This window comes from Lissotriton vulgaris, chromosome 9 (genome assembly GCF_964263255.1).
Source record: "Lissotriton vulgaris chromosome 9, aLisVul1.2, whole genome shotgun sequence".
Lineage (NCBI taxonomy): Eukaryota > Metazoa > Chordata > Amphibia > Caudata > Salamandridae > Lissotriton > Lissotriton vulgaris.
The window spans coordinates 28,488,442-28,514,909 of NC_141697.1; the positions used below are offsets into that span (position 1 = coordinate 28,488,442).

At 51.2% G+C, this 26,468-nt stretch overlaps 1 protein-coding gene across 4 annotated transcripts in view; it reads left to right on the forward strand.

Moving 5' to 3' along the window:
• HEATR5A (HEAT repeat containing 5A) overlaps window positions 1-26,468 on the forward strand; it is a 502,340-nt gene that overhangs the window by 317,768 nt on the left and 158,104 nt on the right. For all 4 annotated transcript variants that reach the window (XM_086936964.1, XM_086936962.1, XM_086936966.1 and 1 more), the window contains one exon: window positions 13,100-13,319. In XM_086936964.1, the coding sequence (XP_086793090.1) occupies window positions 13,100-13,319 (220 nt within the window). The remainder of the gene's footprint in view (window positions 1-13,099; window positions 13,320-26,468) is intronic.

Sequence of the window (26,468 nt, forward strand, 5' to 3'; positions counted from 1 at the left end):
CCGAACTCAGGTGGAGGTGGGGGAGTGCCGGCGCATTCCCCCGAAGGTATCCAGGGGCCCGGGACTCCATCCCCAGGCCCCGACTATGGGGAGAAGGACGGGGGAGTGCAGCCGCTGAGGCCTCGTCTGCCCGCCGGAGCAGGCAGACCAGAAGTGGTTGACCGTCTCCTGCGGCAGCACAGAAGAGTGCTAGCTGCTCAGGGAGCCGGCGGGGGCAGCCAGACTCGTATTGGACATCCCTCGGCAAGCTCACATTTCCGGCCACCTGAAAGACCTCCATTGGCTCCCTGTCAACCAGAGAATAACGTTCCGTCTCCTCACCCACGCACACAAAGCCCTCTACGACCTTGGACCCGAATGCCTTAACATGCGACTATCCTTCTACACCCCCTCCCGCCAACTACGATCGTCCAATCAAGCCCTCGCCGCAATTCCGCGCATCCACAGATCCACCATGGGGGGGAAGATCCTTCTCCTACTTAGTGGCCAAAACCTGGAATTCTCTCCCCACTCACCTCCGCCTTACACAGAACCACCTCTCCTTCAGAAAGCAACTAAAAACTTGGATATTCGATAAGTAAAGCACCTCCCTCCCTCAAGCGCCTTGAGACCCTCTGGGTGAGTAGTGCGCTATACAAATTTTGGAACTTGAACTCCCTGGGCTGCCCTCCAACCCTGGTGACGCGCGAGGGTCCCGGACCCCCAACAACTGGCAGAGCGGCCGGGGGTGGGCTCCCCAAGCCACATCCTCTCACCTGGAGGTGCGGGTGGGACCAGGCCCCCCACCGAGGCCCAAAACGCGGCCCTCCCCGAAGCAGCGGGAGAGCTGCTCATCATTTATGCGGCTAGGCCCATAATGCCTTGCAGGCCAGGACCGGACTGCAAGGGCAACCTGGGGTTTTCTTGGCTTGTGGTGGCCCCAGGAGAACGGGATCACCACCCTACATGTGCAAAGGTGCTGGGGAGCTGCTGGAGAAGCGCAGTCTCCCCACTGCACGAAGAGCAAAGTCCCACCCCAAGTGTCTTGGGGATTCAAATGAATCAACCCCTCCAGGGCTCAAATTGCAGTTAATACCTTCTGGGTTTGGAACTTTTGTTTTTCAGCTGACGGTGCTTTGATAATTGCATCAAGGAGTGAAGGGCTGAGTTGGGGATGTCTGCAGAAGGGCATCCCCTGGAGGTGAAGAGGTGTAATTGCACTAAAATGCAGTTATTAATGGTTATTTCTGTTCGAGGAACTGATGTTCAATGTGAAGTATTGGTGTCATAAACAAGGTGGATTTAAGTGACTAGACACTCTTGCTAGAGTGTCTGACAGTATTTACAACTTAATCCTGTGATCATCTGTGATGCCTTTACGGGCTGTAATTGCATTGCATTTTTAATGATATCCAAATATGCTGAGTACTGTCATTCTATTTTTTTTTTTTTAACATCATTTTTATTGCATCGCCAATATAAAAGTACAGACAAGATATTCAGCAAAATGCGTATAACATGGACCAGTTCAGTTGAATACATTCGTTTTTCGTCCGGGGAGCTCTCCCCGCTTGCGATGTGGGCGGCTTCATCTCTGTCTAGGTCTCATACTTCTTACATTGTCTGACCGCTTCATTGTGCACATAACCCTGGAATGCTTTTGTGATTTACGCCCCTCCCCCTCCCCAATTTTCGGTACCCCAACATCCCTCCAAACCAGCTTCCTACCCGCCCTCCCCCGTGGTCGCGCTGAGCTTGAGTAACCATGTATCAGTGCCTGGTGTGTTGCAGGAGGAAGCAAACAATCGCTAAGGTGTGTTCTCCTGTATAGTGTTAGGGTCTGCTCCGGCTAGTTCGCTCTCGCCTTCCTGCCCCTCATCGTCCACATCCCTGAGCGCCTGCACCATCACCTCCCATGCAGTCGCCCTTTCCAGTGCTTTCTCATCATTCGACCTCCAGGCCATCTGGTATCGTAGGGTACTATCACACGCGGCCCATCTCAGACACTCCCCATACCATCTTTTATACGTGGGCCCCACTCTGGACTTCCAATTTCGTGTGATCTCCCGCTTGGCCAGGATAAGCCCTAAATCTATAAATTTACTTGACATCGTATTTCTAGGTGTGTGTGGGAACCAGTGAAGGATGCCAACTGCCTTAGTGTATTGGATATCCCTGTCCGTCGCCCCGTTAAGGGCCCGTCCAACTTCCTGCCAGTAGTCGCCTAAAGAGGGGCAATCCCACAGCATATGACAGAAATCCGCCCCCGCTGTATTACATCTGGGGCAAGCAGCGTCGGTCGCCCCAAAGTACTGTTGGATTTTCCCGGGCGTGAGGTATGCCCTGTGGATAACATAGAAGTGGATTAATTGGAACCTGGCATTCCTCGAGCTCTTCCGCGCCCTCCTCAGCAGTTGGCCCCAGGTCGTGTCTGGTATCTCCACCTGGAGGTCCAGCTCCCACTTGGCCTTCAGGGCTGTCAGAGGTTGCAAGGCCTCCCGCTGCATCCGCGAGTACAGGCATGTGACGGCCTTAAAGGTTCCCGCCGCCATCATGGCGTACTGGCAGGCCATTGAGGTACCTGGTTCCTGCAGCCCTTCTCCCCAGTGGGCTCGCATGGCGCCTGTGACTGCCGCGTGCAGCAGATAGTCGCCCCTCGGTAGGTCAAATCTCTCTTGCAGGTCCCGAAACGGCAGCAACACCCCATCTTCGTAGAGGTCACCCAGCACGTGTACTCCCGCCTCCTCCCACCCGAGCAAGCGTGACCAGTCACCTCCATGTGGGAGGGCAGTAACCATTCCCAACGGTATTTCGGGGGCGTACATAAGGCGGACACCCGCCCGCTTACGGGCCCGGTCCCAACATAGACGGAAAGTCTGCTCCTCGACCGTTAGGTCTCCCACTCGGAGTTTCTGGTGCAGCGTGATATAAGCCAGAACGTGTCGCGGGGTGCCTTCGATTCTCGCGTCCTCGGGACCTCTATAGACTCTTGCCACCTCCTGAGTAAAAGTCTGCAGCTGGGCAGCAAGGTAATATCCTTCGAAGTCCGGCACTGCCATGCCTCCCTCATCTTTGGGGCGTAGCAGCGTGTCGAGCGCTATGCGTCTCCTACCCGTGCCCCACAGGAACACTATAATCAGTGACCTCAGGCGTTTGAAAACCGAACTCGGGATCCATACCGGCAGTGTCCTAAAATAGTACAAAAGCCTGGGCAGGGCTATCATTTTAAGCAAGGAAATTCTACCAGCCAGAGAGAGCGGTAGAGTCGCCCAGAAGCCCATAGATCCACGCAGGGCGTTAATACAGCGAGTTACGTTGCCATCCAGCAGGTCGGACGGGGTGTGGTAAACATAAACCCCTAGATAATGTAGGCAGCGCGGCTCCCACCGGAGTTCCTGAGCAGTGAGTGGGCACGGCTCTCCCGGCCTCAGGGGAAACAGACAGGATTTAGGCCAGTTGACCCTCAGGCCCGATAACCTACCGAACTGCTCCAGTAGCCTCCGCGCCCCCTGAAGTTCGGCGCCGGCATTGGCCAAAAACATCAACAAGTCATCCGCGTAAAGGGAGATGAGGTGCGGCCTCCCCCTAAAAGGCAAACCTGCGTAGTGGCGGCCCAGTCTGGCTACCGCAGCGAAGGGTTCCATTGCTAACGCAAACAGTAGCGGGGACAGGGAACAACCCTGTCTAGTGCCACGCCTGATCGGGTATTGTCTCGAGATCAGCGCACCCACCCGGACCCTCGCCACCGCCTCAGTATAGAGGACCTTGGTCCACTGTATATATCCGTCTCCCAACCCGAAGCGGCGCATCACCTCATACAGGTATCCCCATTCGAGGCTGTCAAATGCCTTCTCAATGTCGATGGACAGGACAAATGGGGAAACGGTGTCTGGCCAGTCCACACCCATCAGTCTTGTGAGTCGGCGGATGTTATGGGTGGTGTTGCGTGTCGGTATGAAACCGCACTGGTCACCATGAACCAGGCTCGTCATGTGCACCAGCAATCTGTTGGCCAGAATTTTACTGAGGATTTTGTAATCCGTCGTCAACATAGATAACGGACGGTACGAGGACAGCGCCGCACCCTCTCTGCCCGGCTTCAAGAGTGGGATCATAAGGGCCTCGCACATAAAGCCCGGGAGTCGGCCCTTCTCCTGCGCCTCATTGTATACCTCGCGCAGCCGTGGAGCAAGATGCTCTAGGTATTTGCCATAAAATTCGATCGGTAGACCGTCAAGGCCCGGGGTCTTGTTTCTAGCCATCTGTTTTACAGCGCAACCTATTTCTCCGAGGGAGATTGGCCGCCCTAACTCTTCAGCCTCCGAGTCTTCCACTCGCGGCAACTCTAGCCCGTCCAAGAACTCCTCAAGCTCCTCCGTCCCTCCCGTACCACCACTCAGATAGAGCCCCTCATAATAAGCTCGGAACTTGTTCAGGATCCCGGGTTGGGTGTGGCAAGGCTCCTCCCCTGGCTCCTGTATCCTCATGATCGGCCCTCCCCCCCGGATAGGGTTAGCAAGCCAAGCCAACATCGCCCCCGCCTTATCACCTTCCGCATGCGCCCTCGTCACGTACGCCTTGTGGTCGAAGCTACGCAGCCGCTCTAGCTCTACCGCCAGCCCCTCCCGCGCCCCGCTAAGCCCCTCCTGCAATTCTGGGTGATTCGGGCGCCTCTTCTCAAGATCCCTCAGCCGTGTCTCAGCCTTGTCTAAGTCATCCAACAAAGTCTTCCGTGCCCCTGCCGTGTGCCCAATACAGTGTCCCCGCACCACTACCTTGAAAGCATCCCATTCAACCGCCCTCGTGGAAGCCGAACCACTGTTCTCCTCAAAATACCTCTCAATACGGTCACTCAGGGCCTCCCTGAACAACAAGTCGTCCAGGGTGTCAGGTTGCAGGCGCCATGTTGGCACGCAGTTAACAGTCACCATCCATTCCAGAGACATCAACAAGGGGTTGTGGTCCGATATCGTCCTTGCCAAGTATTCCGCCCCTCCCACCGCAGGGAGCACACATTCCGAACAAAGAAACGCATCCAGCCTCACATGTAAATCATGCAGGTGCGAGTGAAAGGAGTAATCCCTAGTGGTGGGGTGCAACGCCCTCCATGCATCCGTGAGGGCCCAGCTCTCCTGCCATTCTAATCTACGCTTGGCGATCCTATGTGCTGGGGACGCGCGTAGCGGGGGATGGGACCTATCTAGTAGCACATCCTCAACCGAGTTGAAGTCCCCCCCCAGGAGGACCGGCCCCGCCAAGTAACCCGCCAATTTGCCCGAGACGTTAGACAAGAAAGCGGGCAGGTCTACATTAGGAGCATACACATTGCAGAGCGATATCATCCTGCCTCTCAGCCTTCCTTCCACCGCCACATATCTGCCCTCTGGGTCTATCGATGACTTCGAGACTTGGAAGGGGACCCCCGCCCGTATCCAAATCAATGTCCCCCTCGCAAATGCTGAAAATGTCGTGTAGAATAACTGCCCCCTCCAGCGCCTTTGTAGAGCCGCCCCTTCCTGCTTATTTAGGTGCGTCTCCTGCAGGAACGCTATGTGAACCCCCCTACGCTTGAGGTACGCCTGAACCTTATGTCTGCGCGTCATGGACTGCAAGCCCCGCACATTCCAGGTCACACATTTCAACGCTCCAGTATTAGCCATTCCCCCCTACACAACCGGACCATACAACAAAGAACAGTGTTCGCCTAAGTCCCGCGACCACGGGCCCTCCCCCCCACCCTCTCCAAACAGGAATCCAAACCTCTCCAACAACTACAACCCCTTGAGCAACCCCAACTGCTCGCAACTCCCACCCCCCCAGGACAGGCCCCCCCACAACTGGAAGTACCCCCATCCAAACCAACACTCCCGATCACCCCTCAAGGAAAGGTGGTAATATTCGCAGTCCCCACTGCGATGACCTTAGGGGCCAGTAAGGCGCGGCTCAATGCTATAAAACCTCCAACAAATCAGCCCCGCGCGCTCCACCCCACAATCCCCACATTACAGATCCCCAAAACCTCAATCAATGTCTTTCCACTGCTGCGGGTCCATCGCCCCGGTGTCCAACCAACGAGTCCATTCCGCCAGACCAGTTCAACACGCCTCCAGTATCTCTCCCGAGGTCTGCGGCGTCACAATAGGGCCCCGGGCTCCACCAAATTCCGATTGTCCTGTCTCTGAGCCCGTTCCCGGGGCCTCCGAATCCGTGCCCTTCCCAGACTGAGTCCTGGCGGCTCTAGATAGGTCCACCACCGCCTGTAGGGCCGCCTGCCTCTCCGCCTCCGTCTGCGATATCGAGGGTTTCCCGGTCCTCTTGCGATTCTTTCTGATCCGTTGGGACTGTCTGATCGGCTTTTCCATCTTGGCCTCTTCCTCCCTAGCCTTAGCACCGTCCGTTCCTGCCTTATAAGTATCCCACCAGTCCCATGCATCCGCGGAAGTCGTAAAGAATAAAGACTTTTCGTCCACCACCACTCTTAGCTTGGCTGGAAACAACAGGGAGTACTTGATGCCTTCCTGGCGGAGCTCGCGCTTGAGGGACAAGAAGTTTGCCCGAAGTCGCTGAGTCTCAAACGTGTAGTCCGGGAACATGGTGACTCTGTTGTTTTCCACTTGAAAGGGCCCTGCCTCTCTCGCCCTCTGTAAAAGCCAGTCTCTGTCCCGGTAATGGAGCAACTTGAACACCACCGGGCGAGGAGGAAGGCCCAAGGCTGGCGGACGCGCCGGAACTCTATGTGCCCGCTCCAGGGAGAAGAAGGGGGACAGGCCTTCAGGTGCCACCTCCGTCCGTAGCCAGTTATCCAAGTAGCCCACCATGTCGTCGCCTTCAATTTTCTCCGGCAGGCCCACTAGGCGTACGTTGTTGCGCCTGTTCCTATTTTCTGCATCCTCGGCCCTCCTTTCCAGTACCTTCAGACGGTCCATCACGTCGGCCATCTGGGCCTTCACCGTTGCCTGGGCCGGGGCTAAGTCCTTAACCGTGGTCTCCACGGATTTCACCCTGTCCTTAAGTTTGTCGTGGTCGGCCTTCAGGAGGCCCAAGCCCGTTGCCACCTGAGCTATATCTTGCTGTAGGGCATCCTTTGTGGTGGCGATGGCTTCCAGGATGCGATCCTGCATCCGCTGTAACGCCGCCTGGTCTCTCTCTGCTCCTTCCGCCGCCTCAGTGTCGGTCGCGCCATCCCCCTTCCCCTTCGGTTTCCCCATCTGGGCCGGGATGGGCGGTGGTCCTCAAATATGTTCCTGGTCGCCCTCCGAGCGTCGCCGGGCACCGTCCTCCGGCCGGGTTCTCAGGTCCAGAAATGTCACCAAGAGGCAGGAAGCACCGAGCGGTCGTGGCTCGGCCAGCGCCAGCTGCGCCTGAGATCCGGGGTTCTCGTCTCCGAGTCACTGTCGCACCGTTGTCGCCCCAATCAGGAGACGGTCCTCAACCACCGCCCAAGGGCGCGCCCAAAGTTCTACCAACACCTGGGGAGAGGCGCGACGCGGCCACCAGCACCTCTAGCGTGTCCGGGAGCGGCCTTCAGTGGGTCTCCGGGCAGATGTCTCCGTCACAAGCGATCTCATGCCATCGCCGCCATTTTGGGGTCCGCGACTTCTCGGCTGAGTTCAGCTTTCGAAGTTAAGTTACTGCTGCGGGAAGGCTCGGTGTCGTCTTCCGCGGGTCCCGGACCCTCCGCAGTACCGTCTAGTACCGGATAATGTCCTTTATCTCGGGGTTCGAATGAATTTTCAGGATATTTTCCGGGATCGGGCACGGAGCTCCGAGCTCACGCTGCCTACCTCCTCGGCATCCAAGCCACGCCCCGAGTACTGTCATTCTAGTGTGCGTAAACATGTATTCTTGCTGCTGAGCTTAGGTGAAGACACCAGACTGTTAGCCCTTAGGATGAAGAGGTGCATACTTTAGGGTCAGTAGGAGATGCTCAGTCAGGGTCATGTGTCACCAAGGCAGGTGTACCCCTGTTTAATGCTCGTTGAGCTAATGGGGGGGGGGGGGGGGGGTCGCCACTGGGAGGGTGCCGGTGCGCAGGGCCCTCGCTTCAGGTTAAGTCCAGTTCACTGCATTGGGGCAAGATGATGTGCAAACATGGGAGTGGTGGTACTAGACCCCACCCCCCACGGGAGGGGTGGAGATGTTCTGCAATGTCACAAAGTCATTCCAACAGCTTTGTATATTTGTAAATTGGTGCATAGTATCGAGTAGTGTTTGTGTTTAATAAATGTACTCTAAATTTTATCAAGCAAAGTACAGACTGGACAATTAATTATTGAGTGTTATTTTTCCACACCTGCAAATGGTGGTTAAAAGCCCACACCACCTCCCTTGAGTAAGCCTCAGACTGCTCTGCAACCCAACCCTCTGAGAGTCAGGCGCAACAATTGGGTGTTTGGTTCCTAGTGAAGGACAAAGGTAGTCATGTTATTTGTGCAGGCCTCACAGATGCTGCCTCGATTTCCAACATCCTCCTAAAGATTGGGACTCCCATCAGCAGAGGCTCTGCTGCAACAACTCCCCCCTGATGCCAACCAGGAAGCTCCGGACCAGCCCACTCTGCACCCGCCGAGCCCGGGCCGTGTCCAAGCGAACCAAGACCACAAGGACATCCCCCCGGCGACTGGGACCCGTAGTCCAGTGCCCAAAAGACCCTCCTCTACGAACCAGATGACTCCTGCAGACTCAGAACCAGGGGCCACCCCAACCGCGACCAGCTGAGGGTAAGCTTTTCTGACACCCAAAGACACCCCTGCACCTGGCGACCTACAGCCCCCTATGCCTCCTTTTGGGGTACCTACCTGTGCTCCAAGATCCCATCTTACTTCTCGAAGTTTTGGTCGTCCCTGGAGAGTCTCCGTCCCCGAGCCTGCAGCCTTTGTTCCTTTTTGACCTTTCCCGTTGGATAACATTGAGCGCCCGACGGCTCAAAAGCACCCTGCACCCAGCCGCCCGAGTGCCGCTGGCTGTACCACCTTTGTCCTATCCTACTTCCCCCTTTGCCCTGAGCAAGTGACCAAGAGCCCCGCTCCTACAGCTGCGTGGCCTGCTAGCCAGCAGCCACCAACCGCAGGACCCCTTTCCCTCATTGGATATCATTGGGCCTGACTACCTCTGCACCCGGCCGCCCCTTTGCCGCTGAGGGTGAACCAACTGTACCTACCTGACCCTGGGGGACCCCTGAGTCTATGCCCAGAACCCTAACTTCACCAGCCAAGTACTTACCTGGAAAACGGTAACTTACTCACCTGCCATTGGATAACATTGACTGGTTTGACTCGAAAAATCTTCTAAGTGTGAAGTTTTGGAAACTAAAAATATTCATATAAAATCACCCGAATTCCGTAGTACTCACCTGTGATCAGGGGAGCGCCAGTACTGTACCTTGTAGTCCAGTACTGAACCGCAAAGTAATCCTTACCGGTTTTACTAGTAATCTGTATTTTCTCCATATGAATCCATTGTCTGCTTTTCTATGAAATTTCTTCTACTTTTGAAAACTTGAAATATTCTTTAAAAAACATACAAAATACTGAAACGCAATTACCTACCTGTGTTTTAAGTTTAGACCCCAGTGCTGGACATAGGAGCCCAGTACAGGATTACAAAAGTAACGAGATCGTACTTTACATGCAACCTGAATTTTCTCCTATTGGATAACATTGCCAGATTTTCATTGAAAAGTTTCTAAGTGTGAACTTTTAAAACCGCTTTCTAGTCATGAAAACTAAAACTTTTTCACTATATTAGTTTCAGTTTAGACCATAGGACTGAATCTGGGATCCAGTCCTGGAACTACTAAAGTAATCTATATAGTAATCAACTGTGCTTATATGATGAAAAACCATTGAGCTCAATGCTATAGTGTGTTTAGAATTGTGTTGCTCACTGCAACCCCTGTATCTATTGTGCTCACAAACTTTATTGCTTTTTTGCTAAGTAATTACATGAGAGTTCTCATATTGAGAAAAGTATATTTTGACACTTGTTGGTTCTAAAAATAAAACAACTATATCTGTTGATATAAAAACAATTGGCCTGGAGTTCAGTCCTTGAGTGTGTGAAACCATTTGCTGACTTAGTGTGTACAACAAATGCTTTGCACTGCTCTCTGGTACTGCCTTACTACTTGACCAAGCTACCACTTTTGAGAGTAAGGTCAGCCCTGACTTTAACCTCTGCAATACCTCTGGGGTTGGTGGTCTCTATACACCTTGTACCTTACTTTGGTCCAGTATATATAGAGCCACTTTCTCACAGCGGGCTTAGATAGCCACACAACAGTGCTTGGTTAATGTATGTCTGGCTGATCTAATGGCTGCCGTACATATGTCAGCTAGAAAAATATTACCAATGAAGGACATGGTTGCTCCTTTCTCGCATGCAGAGTGCACCCTGCAGGTAACAAGGAGGACTTTTTAAAGCTTATGGTTGGAGGTTTGGATGCACTTGACTATCCATCTAGCAATACCGGCTTTGAAAATGATCAGAACTTTGTGAGGTTTTGCAAAGGCTACAAACAGAGGACAGGCTTAGTCTTGTCAATGTAATACGCGAGAGTGTGTTTAACATCAAAGGTATGATGGGTTCTCCCCACTACAGAGTCTGTCTGAGGGAAAAAGACTGACAGCTCTATAGTATGGTTGAGGTAGATGGGGCAAACTACTCTGGGGAGGAATTCTGAGTTGGTTCAGAGACCAGCCATGTCCCCATGGACCTGAGTGAAGGGTTCTTGAAGAGTAAGCATCTGCAAATCAAAAATGCATCTGAGAGATGTTATGGCTACAAGGAGAGCTCCTTTCCACAAGAAGATTTGCAAGAGGCAAGAATGCAAGGGCTCAAAGAGGGCACTCAAGGGGGAGGTAAGGACACGCTGAGGTTCCATTCATCCTCTAGAGGCCCTCCATAAAGGCTTTAATTACTGGGATGTGAGAAAGCGATGAGTGTTCCATGGTTTACATGTATGCGGCCTTTGCAGCTAGATGCATGTGTGTACTTAAGGACTGACTTTTGTAAATGGAGAATATAACAAATGGTGTCCTGGATACTAGCCTTAAGAGGATTCAGGTGACTGGAGATTCAATTTTATGGTCATTTTCTCCCTAGTTTTAGAGAAGTACTTTGGCCGGCTGGCTTTCTGATGCCCTGTTCAGTTAACACCTCCGCTAAGAACTTGGGGGTCTGGTTCAGAGAAGACCTCCGGTTCGATGCGCACATTAAGAAACTGACGGGGGGCTGCTTTGGGACCCTTAAAGCGCTTCGGAAGTTTTTTCCTTATCTTCCTTCCTCAGCAAGAGAGTCAGTAGCGAGAGCTTTAATTCTCTCGTGTCTCGACTATGCCAATGCCTTGCTGAGCGGCTCCCCGGCCTATCTGGTGGGGAGTCTCCAAGTAATCCAAAATGCTACCGCCAGACTTCTATGCAATATTCCCAGTCGGGTGAGTGTAAGGAACCATTTGCAGAGACTGCACTGGTTGCCAGTGCCACAACAGATTATTTTTAAAATTCTTACACTGGCTCATAAAGCCATAAATGGACATGCTCCTGCATATTTGATGAAACGATTTAGTCGCTGCTCTCCCAACAGACCCCTGCGTTCTGCATCGCAACACCTGCTGCAGGTCCCACGGTTCAGGCGTTCCCGACTGGGAGGGCAGTCGGTTGCGGTGAAGGCTGCCTCTGCCTGGAATGTCCTTCCCTTATTCCTGCGAGCTACCCCGAACTTTGGTTCATTTAAAAAAGCGCTGAAAACACATCTGTTTAGGTTGGCTTTTTAGGTGTCTTCTTCATAGTTTCCTTTTTATTCTGTTCCTTCTTTTTTATCTTCGCGCCAGGATACTCCGGCAGTAATTGAGCGCGTAACATAACAGCATAATAATAATAATAATTGTGAACGAACCACTTCCATTTTGCAGCATAGCAGGCCTGACTAGTATCCTGCGAGATTTGCAGAATATCTGTGCATTCCTGTGGTAGATGTATGCCACAGAATTCTAAGACCTCATGTGCCACATTGCTAGACTGACAGCGCCTGGGGTCTGGGTGCCTGATCTGGCCTTTTGGGGGAGTTTCACATGGGGCCTGTGAGAAAGTGAGTTTCTGTTGCAGTACTCCCCCACAACCCCCCACCCACTTTTTGCCTGATACCTGATGCACTTTTCCTTGGTGTGCCCTGGGTCCCTGCATATCAGGTACCCATGGCATGTGTTCCTTCCCTAAAACTGTACCAAAGCCTAAACCCAATTGGCATCTCTGGCCACATGTCAGCCCCTAGTAAATTAGTAAATGGTACCCTAGGTACCCAGGGCATTGTGACCAGAGAAGACCCCTAAGGGCTGCAGCACTTATTGTGCCACCCTTAGGGGCCCTTCACCATGACACCCACACACTGCCTTTGCATGCTGAGTGCGGGCTGCAGAACGACATGGCACTCATCCCTGTGTGCCATGCCCTCAAACCCACTGCCCTGGCATACATCAGCCACCCATCTGGCAGGAGCCCAGGCCACACTCGGTCAACACACTCCAGCAGTTCAGCAAAAAGTGGGGGCATACCAATGCAAGAAAGATGCCACTTTATCACACCCGCCAGCAGGCTATAGTTGGCCAGACAGTCCTAAGGATTTTATTTCATACTTCTGCCTCATTCGTACGCTATCAACTGCTTGTGGAGGGAACTGCTTTACAGTCTATGCAGAGCATGTTCATTTACAGCAACACATGCATTGAATGTAAAATGTTACACTGTAAGTATCTGTTTGTAGCATGTAGTGCTGTAGATTCACATGAGCCCACCCTCCTCTCCAAAGGCATGTGGCTCTGTTCACTCACCCACTGTATGAAAAGCCGTCTAAGATGGAGTTGGTGCCCACGCCGAAGGGTCGTTTGCAACGCTTGACTTCCTAGGGCAAAGGGTCTGTGGAATCTTGTACACTCTTAGTGTGAAGGGTCTGGTGCAGTCGCTGGGATTTCTGCTGACTCGTCCAAGTGGTAGTTAATGATCTCCTTTGCTGATGTGTTGTGCGAACTCCTAGGCACTTTCATTCCAGTAAATGTGGTGTGTTTCTAGAATGTATGGATTGTAGCAAGATGGCACTTGACCTGTTCCGTTTCCTGTCCTTTCAGGTTTACATAGTTACTGTGGAAAGACAGAAGAAACAGAGCTGCAAACAGAAGTCTTTTGAGAGCTCCGAGGGCCAAGAGCAACTTACTTCTGTTACAGATGGGCTGCTGAGTCTAGTGCAGGCCGAGCTTCCAGTTCTCAGCAGTCTTTGGCTGGCTGCTCTCCAGGATTATGCCCTGATCACGCTGCCCCTGGAGTATGCCCATCGGCTGCCTGCTGAAGGTAATCACCGCCCCTCACTCTACCATTACTTTGCTGCCTTAGATCCGCAGGTCTTGGTTGAACCCAATGATCATCCGTTTATTTTTATAAGGGGTTAACACTTTGAGTTTATGTTACCGCAGGTCTGATTCTGAGAGTTGAGAAGGGGTTTACCTGAGGAATCAACTACCGTCTGAAGATTTGAGCTTCATTTCCTTTGATGTTCCATAACACACATTTGATTTTAGTTGCTAAACCTTTCCCGACATTGAAAGATGCTCATCAGCAAAACCATTGGACACTAAGGCGATGACGCTTGACCTCCTGACCTTTCACAGACTCAATGCGTAGTGTTCAGTAGGCAGAACATTATGAAATTTTCTCTTGAAGCAGAGGAGGATGCAGACAAGATTTGATCTCAACCTTTCTAAATGAGCTTAACCTGGGTGAAACCTGGTGGGGGAGTAGTCTACACACTCATTGAGGGCACATCATGAGATACTTTACATACAATGAGGCTTTCCCCTTCCATCTGTTTCACAAAGAGATGTTGCAACAGATTCCAGGCCACGCAAGATCTTCCTGACTCATTGGTCAGAGAACTTTATTCAAGCATCTCCGAATATACTTGTCATGCTCATCAAAATAAGTCTGGCGATCCGTCATGGTTTCTGATGAGCAGACACACTGAAAGCCCCATCCATCCCTGAACACCATTGCAGGCACGATAGGTGGTTTGTGTACCTGCAGTAGGAATCAAGGGAAAACTAGAAATGGTGTGCAGAGGTAGGAAGCGAAGAACCACAACAGCTCACAACACATTGTAAGGTGAGGTCTATCCATAATGTCACAGAAGCCTACCCATAACCAGGAAGCAAACATAACAGTGAGTCAGTAAACAGTCTAGGATTCTGTACTGTGCAGAGGCCGACCCCTGACACAGAGCAAGATCTTTGTGGAGAAGTGTGGCTCACTGGTTAGAGGAGGCAGACCCTGATGCAAAGGTCAGACCAGGGTTCAATTCCCGACGCGGCAGGGTCTCAAGCTCAAAATGTCCACGGACTTGATAATTCTCGCCTCAGTGCCTACTCGAAACATGGGTTTATTTATTTTATTTATTTATATGCTTGTAGCGCGCCTGAATCAGCCCCGAAGAGGTATCTCCGCGCGTAGCTTCCGCTTGAGTAGAATTACTTATTGAGGGGAGTGGCAGTGTAGGAGCATGGTAGGTTAGTCTTGGGTAAATAGGTATGTTTTTAATTCTTTCCTGAAAGAAAGTAGATTAGAGATGTGTCTCAGATGAGGTGGGAGAGAGTTCCATAGCAGGGGGCCTTTGAGAGAGGGTGCTCGGCCACCCTGTCTCGCTCTGGTGACTTTAGGTACATGCAACAACATGGTGTTGCTGGAGCGTAAAGTGCGTCCAGGAGAGTAGGGGACAAAAATGTCTTTTAAGTATTTGGGACCGGACCCATGAATCCATTTATGCAAAGTTTAAAATTGACCCTTTGTTGCACAGGAAGCCAGTGAAGGTGAAAAAGGAGAGGGCGTGACGGGGTACGGGGGGGGGGCATTCAAGATGAGTCTGGCAGCGGTGTTCTGTACCACCTGCAGTCTGCATAGTTGCTCTTGATTGGCAGAAATGAGTAGACCATTACAATAGTCTACCCGCCCGAGTACTAGTGCCTGTACCAGCGTTTTCCTGTGGATGTCTGGCAGGAAAGGGAAAATGCGCCGTAAGAGACCAATTATTCGGAAACATATTCCCGTGACTTGACTGACATGGTCATTTAGAATCAGTTTTTGGTCCAGGCGTACTCCAAGATTTTTGATGGTTTGTTTAGGCGCAGGAACAGGTCCTAGCTCAAGTGGCCACCAATCCGGAGACCAGAGCAGGGTGGCCCCTCCAAACAACATGACTTCGGTTTTAGTCACGTTGCACTGGAGGAAGTTCTGGGCCATCCAACCTGCCACAGCTCTCATGCCATTTTGAAAGGATTGCATGACTGCAGGTGTAATAGTTTGGAAAGGAAATAACAGTTCACACTCTGCAACTCTGGACAATAGCTTGCTTAATCTCCACTGTGGCCCCACCGCGATGGGATGCCTGGTCTTCACCTTGGGGATGCCCAGTAGGGGCTATCTCGCAGGGAAAGCCAGGACGGGTTCCCAAAGCAAGCGCTAAGAGACCTGTCGGTGATTTGGCGCTATATAAATCGAAATTAACATAACATAACCTCTTTTGAGGAAAAAACTTAAGCCGATGCATTAAGACCCACAACAAGCGAATACACATCTAAAGCATATTTGTTCATACTATCACGGCTGGTAATATGGTCTTGTAGGCAGTTTATCATATACCTGTCTCTTGTCAGTGTTAACTGCATAGGCTAGAGCAATGTGTTTGGAACTTTATTTAAATATCCAGTTGTTGAGTTTCTTGAAAGTTTACACACACCTTCCTCCAGTAAACTAACCATCTAATGCTTCAGATCCACCTCTAAACGTCTCCCCTGGAAGTTTACACGTATTGTACTTATCACTACTACTTCAGAATAAATCAGTCGCACACTTTATAAATGGATAACGTTTTATTCTGCTCAGCTATTGTGTTTTTTCATCCGTTCCGTGCTGTTGAAGAGCAAGATCTGTTTGCAGAATGTATTGTTGATAGCCAGCGGTGCTTTATACTGCAACCTGGTGTTTGGTTATGAATTTTACAAATAGTTTACTTCTAGATTTTAGTTTTGTTTCATAAATTACCCCTGATCGCGTATCAAACCCTATAATGCATCAGCACACAGACTCTACATTAGAGGATTATTTTTCCAGCAATGGGTTGCAACAAGAACGGGCTGTACTGGATAACATTGATGACTTCCACCACCTGTCCGATACAAAAATCGAAATCCCAATCGAGTCGACAATCTTCGAATCCTGCATACTCCTCTTCATATGAGAATGACTCGGGATGGATAATATGCCTTAATGCTTCTGTGCTTTGTCATACAAATTTGATTCATTCGGATCAGCATTGGGTTTATAATCTGTTTTAATCATTATAAGCTCTCCTCAAGATCACAACAGAGAAAAGCTGTTCAGCATGTAAGAATTTAAAGTGTTGATGAGCTGTCAATAAACGTTGTGATTCCGAGGTGGGTTTATAACGCTGCTGTGGAGTTGAGAGCTTTACATCTGTGCTTCACTTTGTAAACCGACATTAATACCAGCAAGGAAACTTCCAGTCCTTCAGGTTTATGAACCTGGAGAACAAACACAATGTTAAGATGTTATGGGGTCTGACCAGTAAATTGTATCATTGCAGTACTTTTACTGCACCTTGGGTCAAACAAAACCTGCACCATCAAAAGAGGGCCAATCGGAACACAAGCTTGAAGTTAAAGGGAGCAACCATGCTCACTTCTTGTCTTGACTCCGGCCTCATGAGGATATTTGGAAGCCTACTTCGAAACATGAAGAGGTTCAGACTTGAAAAATATGTTCGAGGCATATGAGCTGCAGATTGTACACTATGCATTAGATCGCCACCTGGTGTTGGGCTCTGATGATTTCAGGTTGTTGTCTTCTTGGAAGAAGTCTTTGTAGGCACGAGATAGGTGACTCCTCCCTTGGACAATACTGCGCATGGGCATCGGCTCCATCCTTAGATTGTTTTTTTTCCGCCACTGGGTTCGGATTAAAGTTTCTCCGCTCCGGCTAGAAAAATACTTTTCCGCAACTTCGAAGCGCAGAACTTCCTCAAACTTCTAAAAACTACCCTCGACATAGACTACAATACTTTCTACGCCATCCGTTCCATTCCGGTCATCGACACGGCCGTTGGGCCTACCGACGCCGTGCGGCCTACACCACATGGAAAGAACTCCGTTCAAAAGATGCCCGGTATGTCGAGCAAAGTTTCCACATAGCGTCCATCACTAGGTCTGCAACCTCCGTCTATCACCGGAACACGACGAGTCGACCTGCACAGCTTGTACATCCTTCCGATCGAAGAAAACCATCCGGGATCCGAGGGCCCGTCGACAGAAATGAGATCAGCTCCAGCACCGGAAGACCTCTTCAACTAAGAGGTTCCCCTCGTTCCCGAAGAAGACTCACCTGATCTCCAGATCGTATCAGAGGCAGACGACTCAGATGGCTCCATTCCATTAGGTCAGCACGTGAGTACTAATGCCCGTGCACCACATATTCTGCCCAAACTGAAGGCAAAGGTCAGCACTCCGCCCAGTCGAGACCGAATACCTGCTTCGAAAGCCCCGCCTTCCAGCCCGGCTTTGAAGACACCAACTAAGCCTTCTAGTGCCTCGACACCAAGCAAGCCTCTTCCATCGGCACTGAAAAATAAAGATGCCTCTGCACCGAAGCCAAAAGACCCTTCGGCACCAAAGCCTAAAATAGTACCGGCACCAAAACATAAAGACGTACCGAAACCGAAAGAAGCACCGGCTCTGAAGCCGTCCACTTCTACATCTTCGGCGCCGAAGAACACAAAGCCTGATTCCGAGGTGCCCAAATCCTCGAACATGCCTACGAAGCTGAAAACTATGCCACAGGACGTTATAACACCTCCCAAGGCTAAAGACACACGACAACGGATGTATGTCGTTACTACGCATGCTTTTACAACGCATGCCTTTTCCACGCAGGTTTTACAACCCAAGTCGTTACAACGTCTTGTTTTGAGGGGCGCTGGATAGTGAATAGTTTAATTTACTATTCCAACTCCAGTCCCCGTGGATAGTAGGGAAGGTTTTGGATAGTAAATTAAACTATTCCCTAGACTACAGCGCCCCCAGCGCAAGTCATTGTAATGACTTGCGTTGTAAAAATTGCATGGTAAAGGTACTGTGTGGTAAAAGTTGTGTTGTAAACGCTGTTCCCCCACGACAACCTCCCCTGGTACGGAAAAAATCGACGCCCAAGAAGGTTGTAGAGAAGGAGGACTTTTTTCGACCAGATCCTCGACAAAAGATAATCTACATAGACCCAAAGACAGGTCTAGGTGGTTACGCATTTCAGGGTTCAAACAAGAAGTGCAAACCACCATTTTAAACCAACCATTTAACCAGAACCAGTTATTTGTCCCAGAAGTAGACACAGCCCTGGAAAAAATAAAGAAAGATACGGACACTGCAAAGTCTATGGGCGCTTTACAGTCCACACCAGCTAGAAGCTCCGTTCGTCGCTCCTTCTACAGAGGAGGCTCCAAACAAACTGGAGCAGACACTACAACATCTTTCAAATCACAGACGTCCTCTAACAAGCGATACTTTAGAGGAGGATACAGAGGCAATTGTAACAAAGGAAGAGGTCGCGGTAACAATAGCAACCGATCTTCTTCCACCACAAAATAGTGACTTCCCTCTGCTCCTCCCACAGCATTCCACTCCTGTAGGGGGCAGATTAACACGGTTCCTGCGTGTCTGGAACTCCATTACAACAGACAAGTGGGTAAAACAGAATATTCAACATGGCTACTGCCTAGAACTTGCAGCAACCCCACCAACCATATCTCCCAGGCAGCGTCCAATGTCTACAGACCATCTGACTCTGCTTCAACAGGAAGTTCTATCTTGATTGCTTCTAGGGGCTCAGAGGATCGCCGTGGGCCGAGCGTTGTGTGGCGGGCTCCCGCGGACGCAGGCGCCATCTTGGCTTGGGCTGCCCAGCCGAATATACATCTTAGCCACTCCCCCCACGCTACTCCCTATTTAGGAGCAATTCCGGCTCTCTGCGGGTGATAGCGAACGAGCCGGTGGCAGAGGGTCTCACCCGTGACTGCCGATGAGCTGCTGACACAGTTTCCCCATTTTAACTTTATTGTGCTGCTGATTGCGAGCAGCCGCAATTTTTATCTTACAATTTATTGTGTTTTCTCTAACCTACCTGTGATTCAAAGTTGACAGGTTGCTTAACTTGATTGCTTCTAGGGGCTCAGAGGATCGCCGTGGGCCGAGCGTTGTGTGGTGGGCTCCCGCGGGCGCCATCTTGGCTTGGGCTGCCCAGCCGAATCTACATCTTAGCCACTCCCCCCACGCTACTCCCTATTTAGGAGCAATTCCGGCTCTCGGCGGGTGATAGCGAACGACCCGGTGGCAGAGGGTCCCACCCGTGACTGCCGATGAGCTGCTGACACAGTTTCCCCATTCTAACTTTATTGTGCTGCTGATTGCGAGCAGCCACAATTTTTATCTTACAATTTATTGTGTTTTCTCTAACCTACCTGTGATTCAAAGTGGACAGGTTGCTTAACTTGATTGCTTCTAGGGGCTCAGAGGATCGCCGTGGGCCGAGCGTTGTGTGGCGGGCTCCCGCGGACGCGGGCGCCATCTTGGCTTGGGCTGCCCAGCCGAATCAACATCTTAGCCACTCCCCCCACGCTACTCCCTATTTAAATAGGCCATATGCGGCAGCGCAGCGGGCGCGACGAAGGCGCGCCGGAGTTGCGCCTGAGTTAAGCCCGTCTGCGCCCGTCCGCGGCCGGCAGGGGCTAGGGGCTTCTTCCCCTGGCCACTTCATTCGCTACTCCTCAACTGATCTCATTCACTTACAAGGTCATTGGCCCCTCGACCCCCGCACTACTCACCGGATTACCAACATGGGCTGTTTCTCTCCCTGCCAAGCCTGCCCACAGGGCTGCCCCCTTCCTTCTGTTTCTCCGTTAGCACTTCAGTCAACGCCCGCTCCTGACACTCTCTCTCCCCCATTATCTATTATTTTATTAAACACTAGGTCAGCCATTAGACACCATCAGGAACTATTCATACTCTTAGCTACGGATAAACCCGATCTTTTATTCCTAACCGAGACGTGGTTTTGTGAGTCTTCCCTCCCGTCTCTACTGGCTGCCCTCCCTTCGACATATTATTCTATCCGCGCCGACCGCCCAGTAGGGAAAATGGGTGGAGGCGTTGCCCTTATCGCCCGTACGGATTTTCAGTTCCAGATTCTCCCCTCACCCCCTATGGGAGGAATCGACCACTTAGTGGTCCGTTCTACCTCTTTCTCCCCTCACCTAGCCTGTGTGCTGGTATATCGTCCACCTCAACCCATCCCGTCCTTTCTCCCCGCCTTTCAAGATCTACTTGGCACACTGGCTGTTAATTATGCTTTGGTGCTGGTCCTCGGTGTGAGAAGGTGGCCTGATATGCAGTGCTCACTATTCTAGTGAACACTATGTATCAGTCCAGCAACCCTTATTGATGATTGGTTGTAAGTCAACCTTATAGACCAGCTATCCTAGTAGCGTGGATACGAGCAGTCTAAGGCTAAAGACTCGAGAGGGCGCGTTAAGCCAGCTGTTTACCACACATATACCCCTTGAATACCAAGTGAAAGGACACCACACAAGTGTTATGAAAATAAACAGTTATTTATTTAAAGATCACAACAGCCCTGTACTCTTTATGAGGACAGGGTACTAAGCACAAACCAAAACTCTTACAAAAATACTTAAGTTAGCACAGTATATACAAATGCCCGAGGGGCACGGAAAACCATATACTCTGAAAGTGGAATGCGAAATTCCTAGCAGGTAAGTACAGTACTAATAGCTTTTGGAATCGCTAGGACTTGACTAGGGAATCGTTAGATTATGTCTAGGAGGCCTAGGGGACTCGGGTGCGGTGTGTGCACTCTCACGCGAGATGCGGGACAAAAGTCTATGGTAGCTAGGAATTAGAAAGTTAGTGTTCTCGGGCGAACCCGACCTGGTAGGGAGAAAACGAAAGTAGATTCTGACCCTTGGATAGTGAGGCTATGCTGGGGCACCGAAATGCCGAAGTTACCTAGCCCAGGGGCTGCAGCTGCATAGGTCTGAAAAAGACGTCGGGAATCCTCGTAGACGGACCAGGAGCCGGAAGAAAAGATGCTGGCCGGTGACCAGTGAAGAAAGTTCAGTTGGATCCAAGCCTGGATCTTGAAGATAGATGACACCTGAAAGCAGAGGGGACCAAGTTCGAGACTACTAGCCAGTAGTCAGTGGGCACCAGGAGGGCACCGGATGGTAGCCACCTCGACTAGGTGAGTGGGTGACGCTTGACTCGAAGATCTCACGGACCAGGAGGCGTTGTCGGCGACCAGGATGGAGGATCGAGCTGTCCCACGAAGATAGAAGCTGTCGGCGTCGCTGGACCCAGGATTGGGCAACAAAGCCTTGGCAAATTCAAGCCCACGCGGTGGACCTAAAATGGCGTCTGGAGTGGACCAGGAGGGTCCGGGGTGCCTCTCTTGAAAAAGGAAGCAAGGGCCAGCCTGGAGCAACCAGACCAGCCGAAGAGATGTCGTCGGGCGTCGTTCAGAAGGCCACAAGCCAGCCGGCTAGTAGCCAAACAACGCGGTGCACAGCAAACAGCAGAAGGGCCCCACGCCGATCGTGGAGATGCAGGGAGGCTGGCCTTGGGTGCTGGAGCTGCGCAGGGTCGGGGCTTCTCGGACCCCAAAGCACTCACCAGTGGAGGACACGGTGGGCTTGCAGTAAAGATGTCGTGCAGTCTTGGCGATCGTCGGTCCCTTGAGGTCTCGTCGCACTCACGGTTCTCAGCTGGGCTGTAGAGGTGAGTAGAGGTCAGAGGTGCCAGGGAAGCCGGGTCTCGTCGAGCTGGGTCGTCGGATTCGTGATGAAGGACTTGCAGCAGACCGCAGTGTTCTTTAGGATGGTGCCTGCGGATGCAGGGTGACTACTCCTTAGCCACAAGGGAGAATCTTGAAGAAGAAATCGTGAAGTCCTTTCGAAGAAAGTGGTATCTTGATTCCAAAGATGATCTAATTTTAACAGGGGGCCCGCTCCCATCTTTATACTAAAAAAGGGGGCTGACCCGGTGACTAGGTCCTGCCTATGGGTGGGACTAGGTGGGGGGTGGTTACACCCCTCAGCCATGCCGGACTTCCCCAGGCCAGGGGCTGGTGTGCCCCTGGAACTGGTTCAGACCGGCCTATGCGTAGTGAGCACCGGGGTGCCACTCAGCAGTCACCTTCCTGTAAAGCCCTGCCTACCCAGGATACACAAAACCATGTCTGGGACGGTGCTAGCACCGCCCCTGACAGGAAACCCTTTGTCCAGGCTCCCCTCGCTGGAAGGACTCCCAGCTGCAGGGGGTCAGACTCGTGTCTGTGGTGGCAGCATCCATTTTGTGGAGCTGAGGCTTCAGTTAACTTTAACCGGGGTTCACAGTTACATACATGTCGTGTCCCTCTAGAAGGGTGGAATGCTAACCCCGTCGCCAGAATTGGCGAGGGGTTAGTATTCCAATTCGTATGACACCTTACTCGACATGTTTTGATAAAGCAATACCAAAGATAGCATTTAACCGCGAGGATTATAATGCACTTAAGAGTATATGGTATGCGATATCATGGAACAGCTATTAGGACTTGATTCCGCAAGCTGCAGACAGGCTCAGCTCATGCCAGAGCACCATCTCACATGATTCCAAGCACTCTGCCTTCAGGATTGTCAAGGCCTGCCATAGGAGTGACTGATAGGAATCTGTGTGTCCATTTTAGGGTTAGGTATAGGTATACTACACCTACAGCAAAGGGTGATTACACGACTTTGCCCCAGCTGTCATGCAGCCAGTTGTGTCAAATTTAGGAGGCCAGCCAGGGGTGGCACAATACGTGCTGCAGCCCCTGGCAGCCCTGGGTACACCTATGCCCTGAGTTACAGGGTCTGATAGGGTGGCCCAGTACCAATTGGAAATGTACCTAGGGTACATGGAATCCATTTTAAAGAGAGAGCAGTAGGCCTGGGGTCCTGATTGGCAGGGTCCCAGGTCGACTATGTCCAAAACCAGCTAAAACACAGGGCAAAAAGTTGGGGGCAACCATAGTCAGGAGGTACCTTCCTACACAACCCCCCCCCAAACGAAAGGAGATAAGGCTATCCTTGTCCAGGTAAGCCTCTATTACCTAAGTGGCCATATAAGGAAGGACCAGCTCTGGCTTGGTTTCCCCCTGTGTCATGGTCCACTAGGCAACCCCTCACCCTAAGGGTATCTGAGGGTCTCCACCATAGGGAATCTCTGTCTCTGGTGTGTCTTGGGAAAGAAGAAGGCTGATGCTGGGATGGAGTACTGAAGTGAGGCTCCTCTACCTTTGGGCTCAACTTCCTCCAATCACCATCCATCATGTGTGCCTTTCTTTCTTTAGCTGAGATGCACTGAGCTCTCAGGGTCAGCCTCTGGCTACCTAAAGCTGGAGGCTGAGTCCCTCTGTTTGGCTCACTGGAGGGACAGGTCAGGTCTGGGGTTTTTAGGCCCCATGTTTGGCTGTGCCCAACAGTGTCCAGCTGTGGGAGTTCCCTAACTGCTTTTAAGGGGGATCCCTCAGGAGTCTGTTCTATTTTCACTTGGCTAGGTTTACTAGCTTCAGTGATCCTAATCTGTTGATTAAGGGGTTCTTTTGGACAGGGGGCCCTTTGGGGTCCACCACTGGCCTCCCTGGTCTCTTCAGCCCTGGGCTGACTGAGGCAGGGTAGAGAGGTGCAGGTTACCTGCTCCAGACTGGGTCCCACCTGGGAAGGGTCCCCTGCCATCAGGGGCTCTGCCAGGCTAGGCCTGACTACCTCTGGGGCAGTTCCTTCAACAGGGGTAGAGTCAGTTCCCTGAGGAGGCTGGCTCTCACCTAGTGTCTGGGAGGGGGAGGACTCTTCTTCCTCCTCAATGCTCTCTGTTTGAGTGGAGTGATCCATTGTTTCAGGCTTCACAACCTCACTATCTGTCTGAGTAGAGGCTGAGACCATTTCAGCCTTGCCAACCTTTTCAGGAGGGCACTCAGTTTGTGTTTGGGCTGTGACTGTCACAGCCCTCCTATCCTGTTCTGGAAAGTCTGTCTGAGCCTGGGCAGTGGCTACCACTGCCCTTCCAACCTTTTCAGGGAGGAATGGTGCTGGGACTGGGGTTGTAGCTATTACTGCCCCACTAACCTGTCTGGATAGGCCTATCATTCTGGAATGAGTTTCTTGTTCCACCTCAGCCCATGCTGAGAGTTCCAGGTCATTCCCCAGTAAGCAATCTACAGGTAGGTTATCTGTCACTGCCACTCTCATGGGCCCTGTGACATTACCCCAGCTGAGCTTGACTACTGCCATGGGATGCCTTCTCTTCATTCCATGAATGTCTGTCACCTGATAAGTAAAACCAGGGGTCAGTTGAGCAGAGGGGACCAGATGGTCACTCACCATGGTGAGGCTGGCCCCTGTGTCTCTGAATGCCTCAACTTTCTGACCATTCACTAAAACTTCTTGTCTATACTTGCCCAAAACGTGGGGTCCAGTAGTGAAGTTGGCAAACCCCATGCCAGTCTCACAGACAAGAGTGTGGTCAGGGAACCTGGCTAAGCCATAGTCCTCCTGTTGGCCCAGAGTAATGCCCACCACATTCTTGGGGGCACTCCCACCACCTGGGGGATTACCACTAGTGGTAACAGGAGGTTTAGGAGTATTACCTGGGGGTGTATTTCCCTTATTACCATTTTTAGGGCAACTGGCATCACTTTTGTAATGGCCCACCTGTTTACAGGTATGGCAATAAGGTTTCTTTTGTTCAGAAGGAGTGTTCTGGGACCCACCACCCTTGTTGGAGTTTTGGGGCCCTTGGGAAGTCTTCTCTGTGGATTTATCCCCACCCTTCTCTTGAGGCTTGGTTGATTCCTTTTTCTGGTCACCACCCTGGTTTTTAGGCCTAACCCTGGTTCTGACCCATTTGTCTGCCCTCTTACCCAATTCCTGTGGAGAGGTCAACTCAGAGTCTACCAGGTGCTGATGTAATAGCTGGTTCTGACAATTATTTAAGATTTGCTCCCTCATAATTAGATTATACAATCCTTTAAAATCAGTAACCTTACTACCCAGTAGCCAGCCTTCAAAAGCCTTAGTGGCACAATCAACAAAGTCAGTCCAATCTTGAGACTGAGTTTTCTGGGTGTCTCTGAACAGCATCCTGTATTGTTCAGTGGTTAAACCAAACCCATCAACCAGTACATTCTTCAAGACTTGGTAATTGTTAGCATCCTCCACCCTTGTGGTGAGGAGCTTATCTCTACCTTTACCATCAAAGGAGAGCCACAAGATAGCTGCCCACTGACTTTGGGGAACACCCTGCACAGTGCAGGCTCTCTCCAAAGCAGTAATCCATTTGTGGATGTCATCCCCTTCTTTAAAGGGGGGCACTATCTTATTCAGGTGCTTTGTATCAAAACTCCTTTCCCTATTGCTAGGTTTATTGCTGCCACCAGTGGGAACTGTCCCACTCAATTGTTGCTCTCTAGCAAAGGCAAGTCTCTCTTTGGCCAGGGCAAGTTCTTCCCTTTCAATCCTCAGTTTGACTGCCTTTTCCTTAGCTTCATACATTCTCCTCTGGGGAGATGTCATTCCCCTTTGAGAGGAACGTTGAGAGCCATTGGTATGAAGGGATCTGATAGAGCCTCTTGATAGAGATCTATCTCGTCCATTCCCAATGTTAAGCTGACCTGAGAGTGGCCCCAAGGGTCCCCTAGTGCCCATCTCATGTCTGCTTAAGTTGGACCTGGTTAGTCTGCTGACTTCTACCTGTTCCTTTTCTGCCTCATCCCCTGATACCAAATCATCATCCTCATCATCAGCATCATCTGCTTCCTGAAGAGGATGGTCCTGGGCATCAAAGGGACCCTGTAAGGAGGGCATGTTGCCATCTGAATTAGAAGGGTCTGGGTTACCAGCCCTCCTTGCATCATGAGTCTCTAAGAGACCAATCAGAAAGGCAGTTGTGGGGTTAGACCCCTGCTTAATCTTCCTAGAGGTACACACTTGTCGTAACTCATGGAAGCTAAGCGCAGTATATCTTGAAGGGATGACCTGTGGAGGGTCAACTGACACAAGGGGAACCTCAGTGTTTCCTCCTTTGTCCGACATACTGTTTCTAGTGTGGTGTAAGTGATGCACCTACCTACACTATGTGTTTACCTACTGATCCCTTGCTAAGAGTTGCAGCCAAGGTGTGCTAAGCCTTGAGGAGCTACAACAGCTGGTTCAGTAGAACTCAGAGTATTCTAAGCTTTAGTTATGTGTACCTAACAGTACTTATGTGATCTTTCAACAAGATATTCTTAGGATACGTGTGGTAAAACAACAGCAAGCTCAAATCCCAACCGCTGCTCACCAATGTGAGAAGGTGG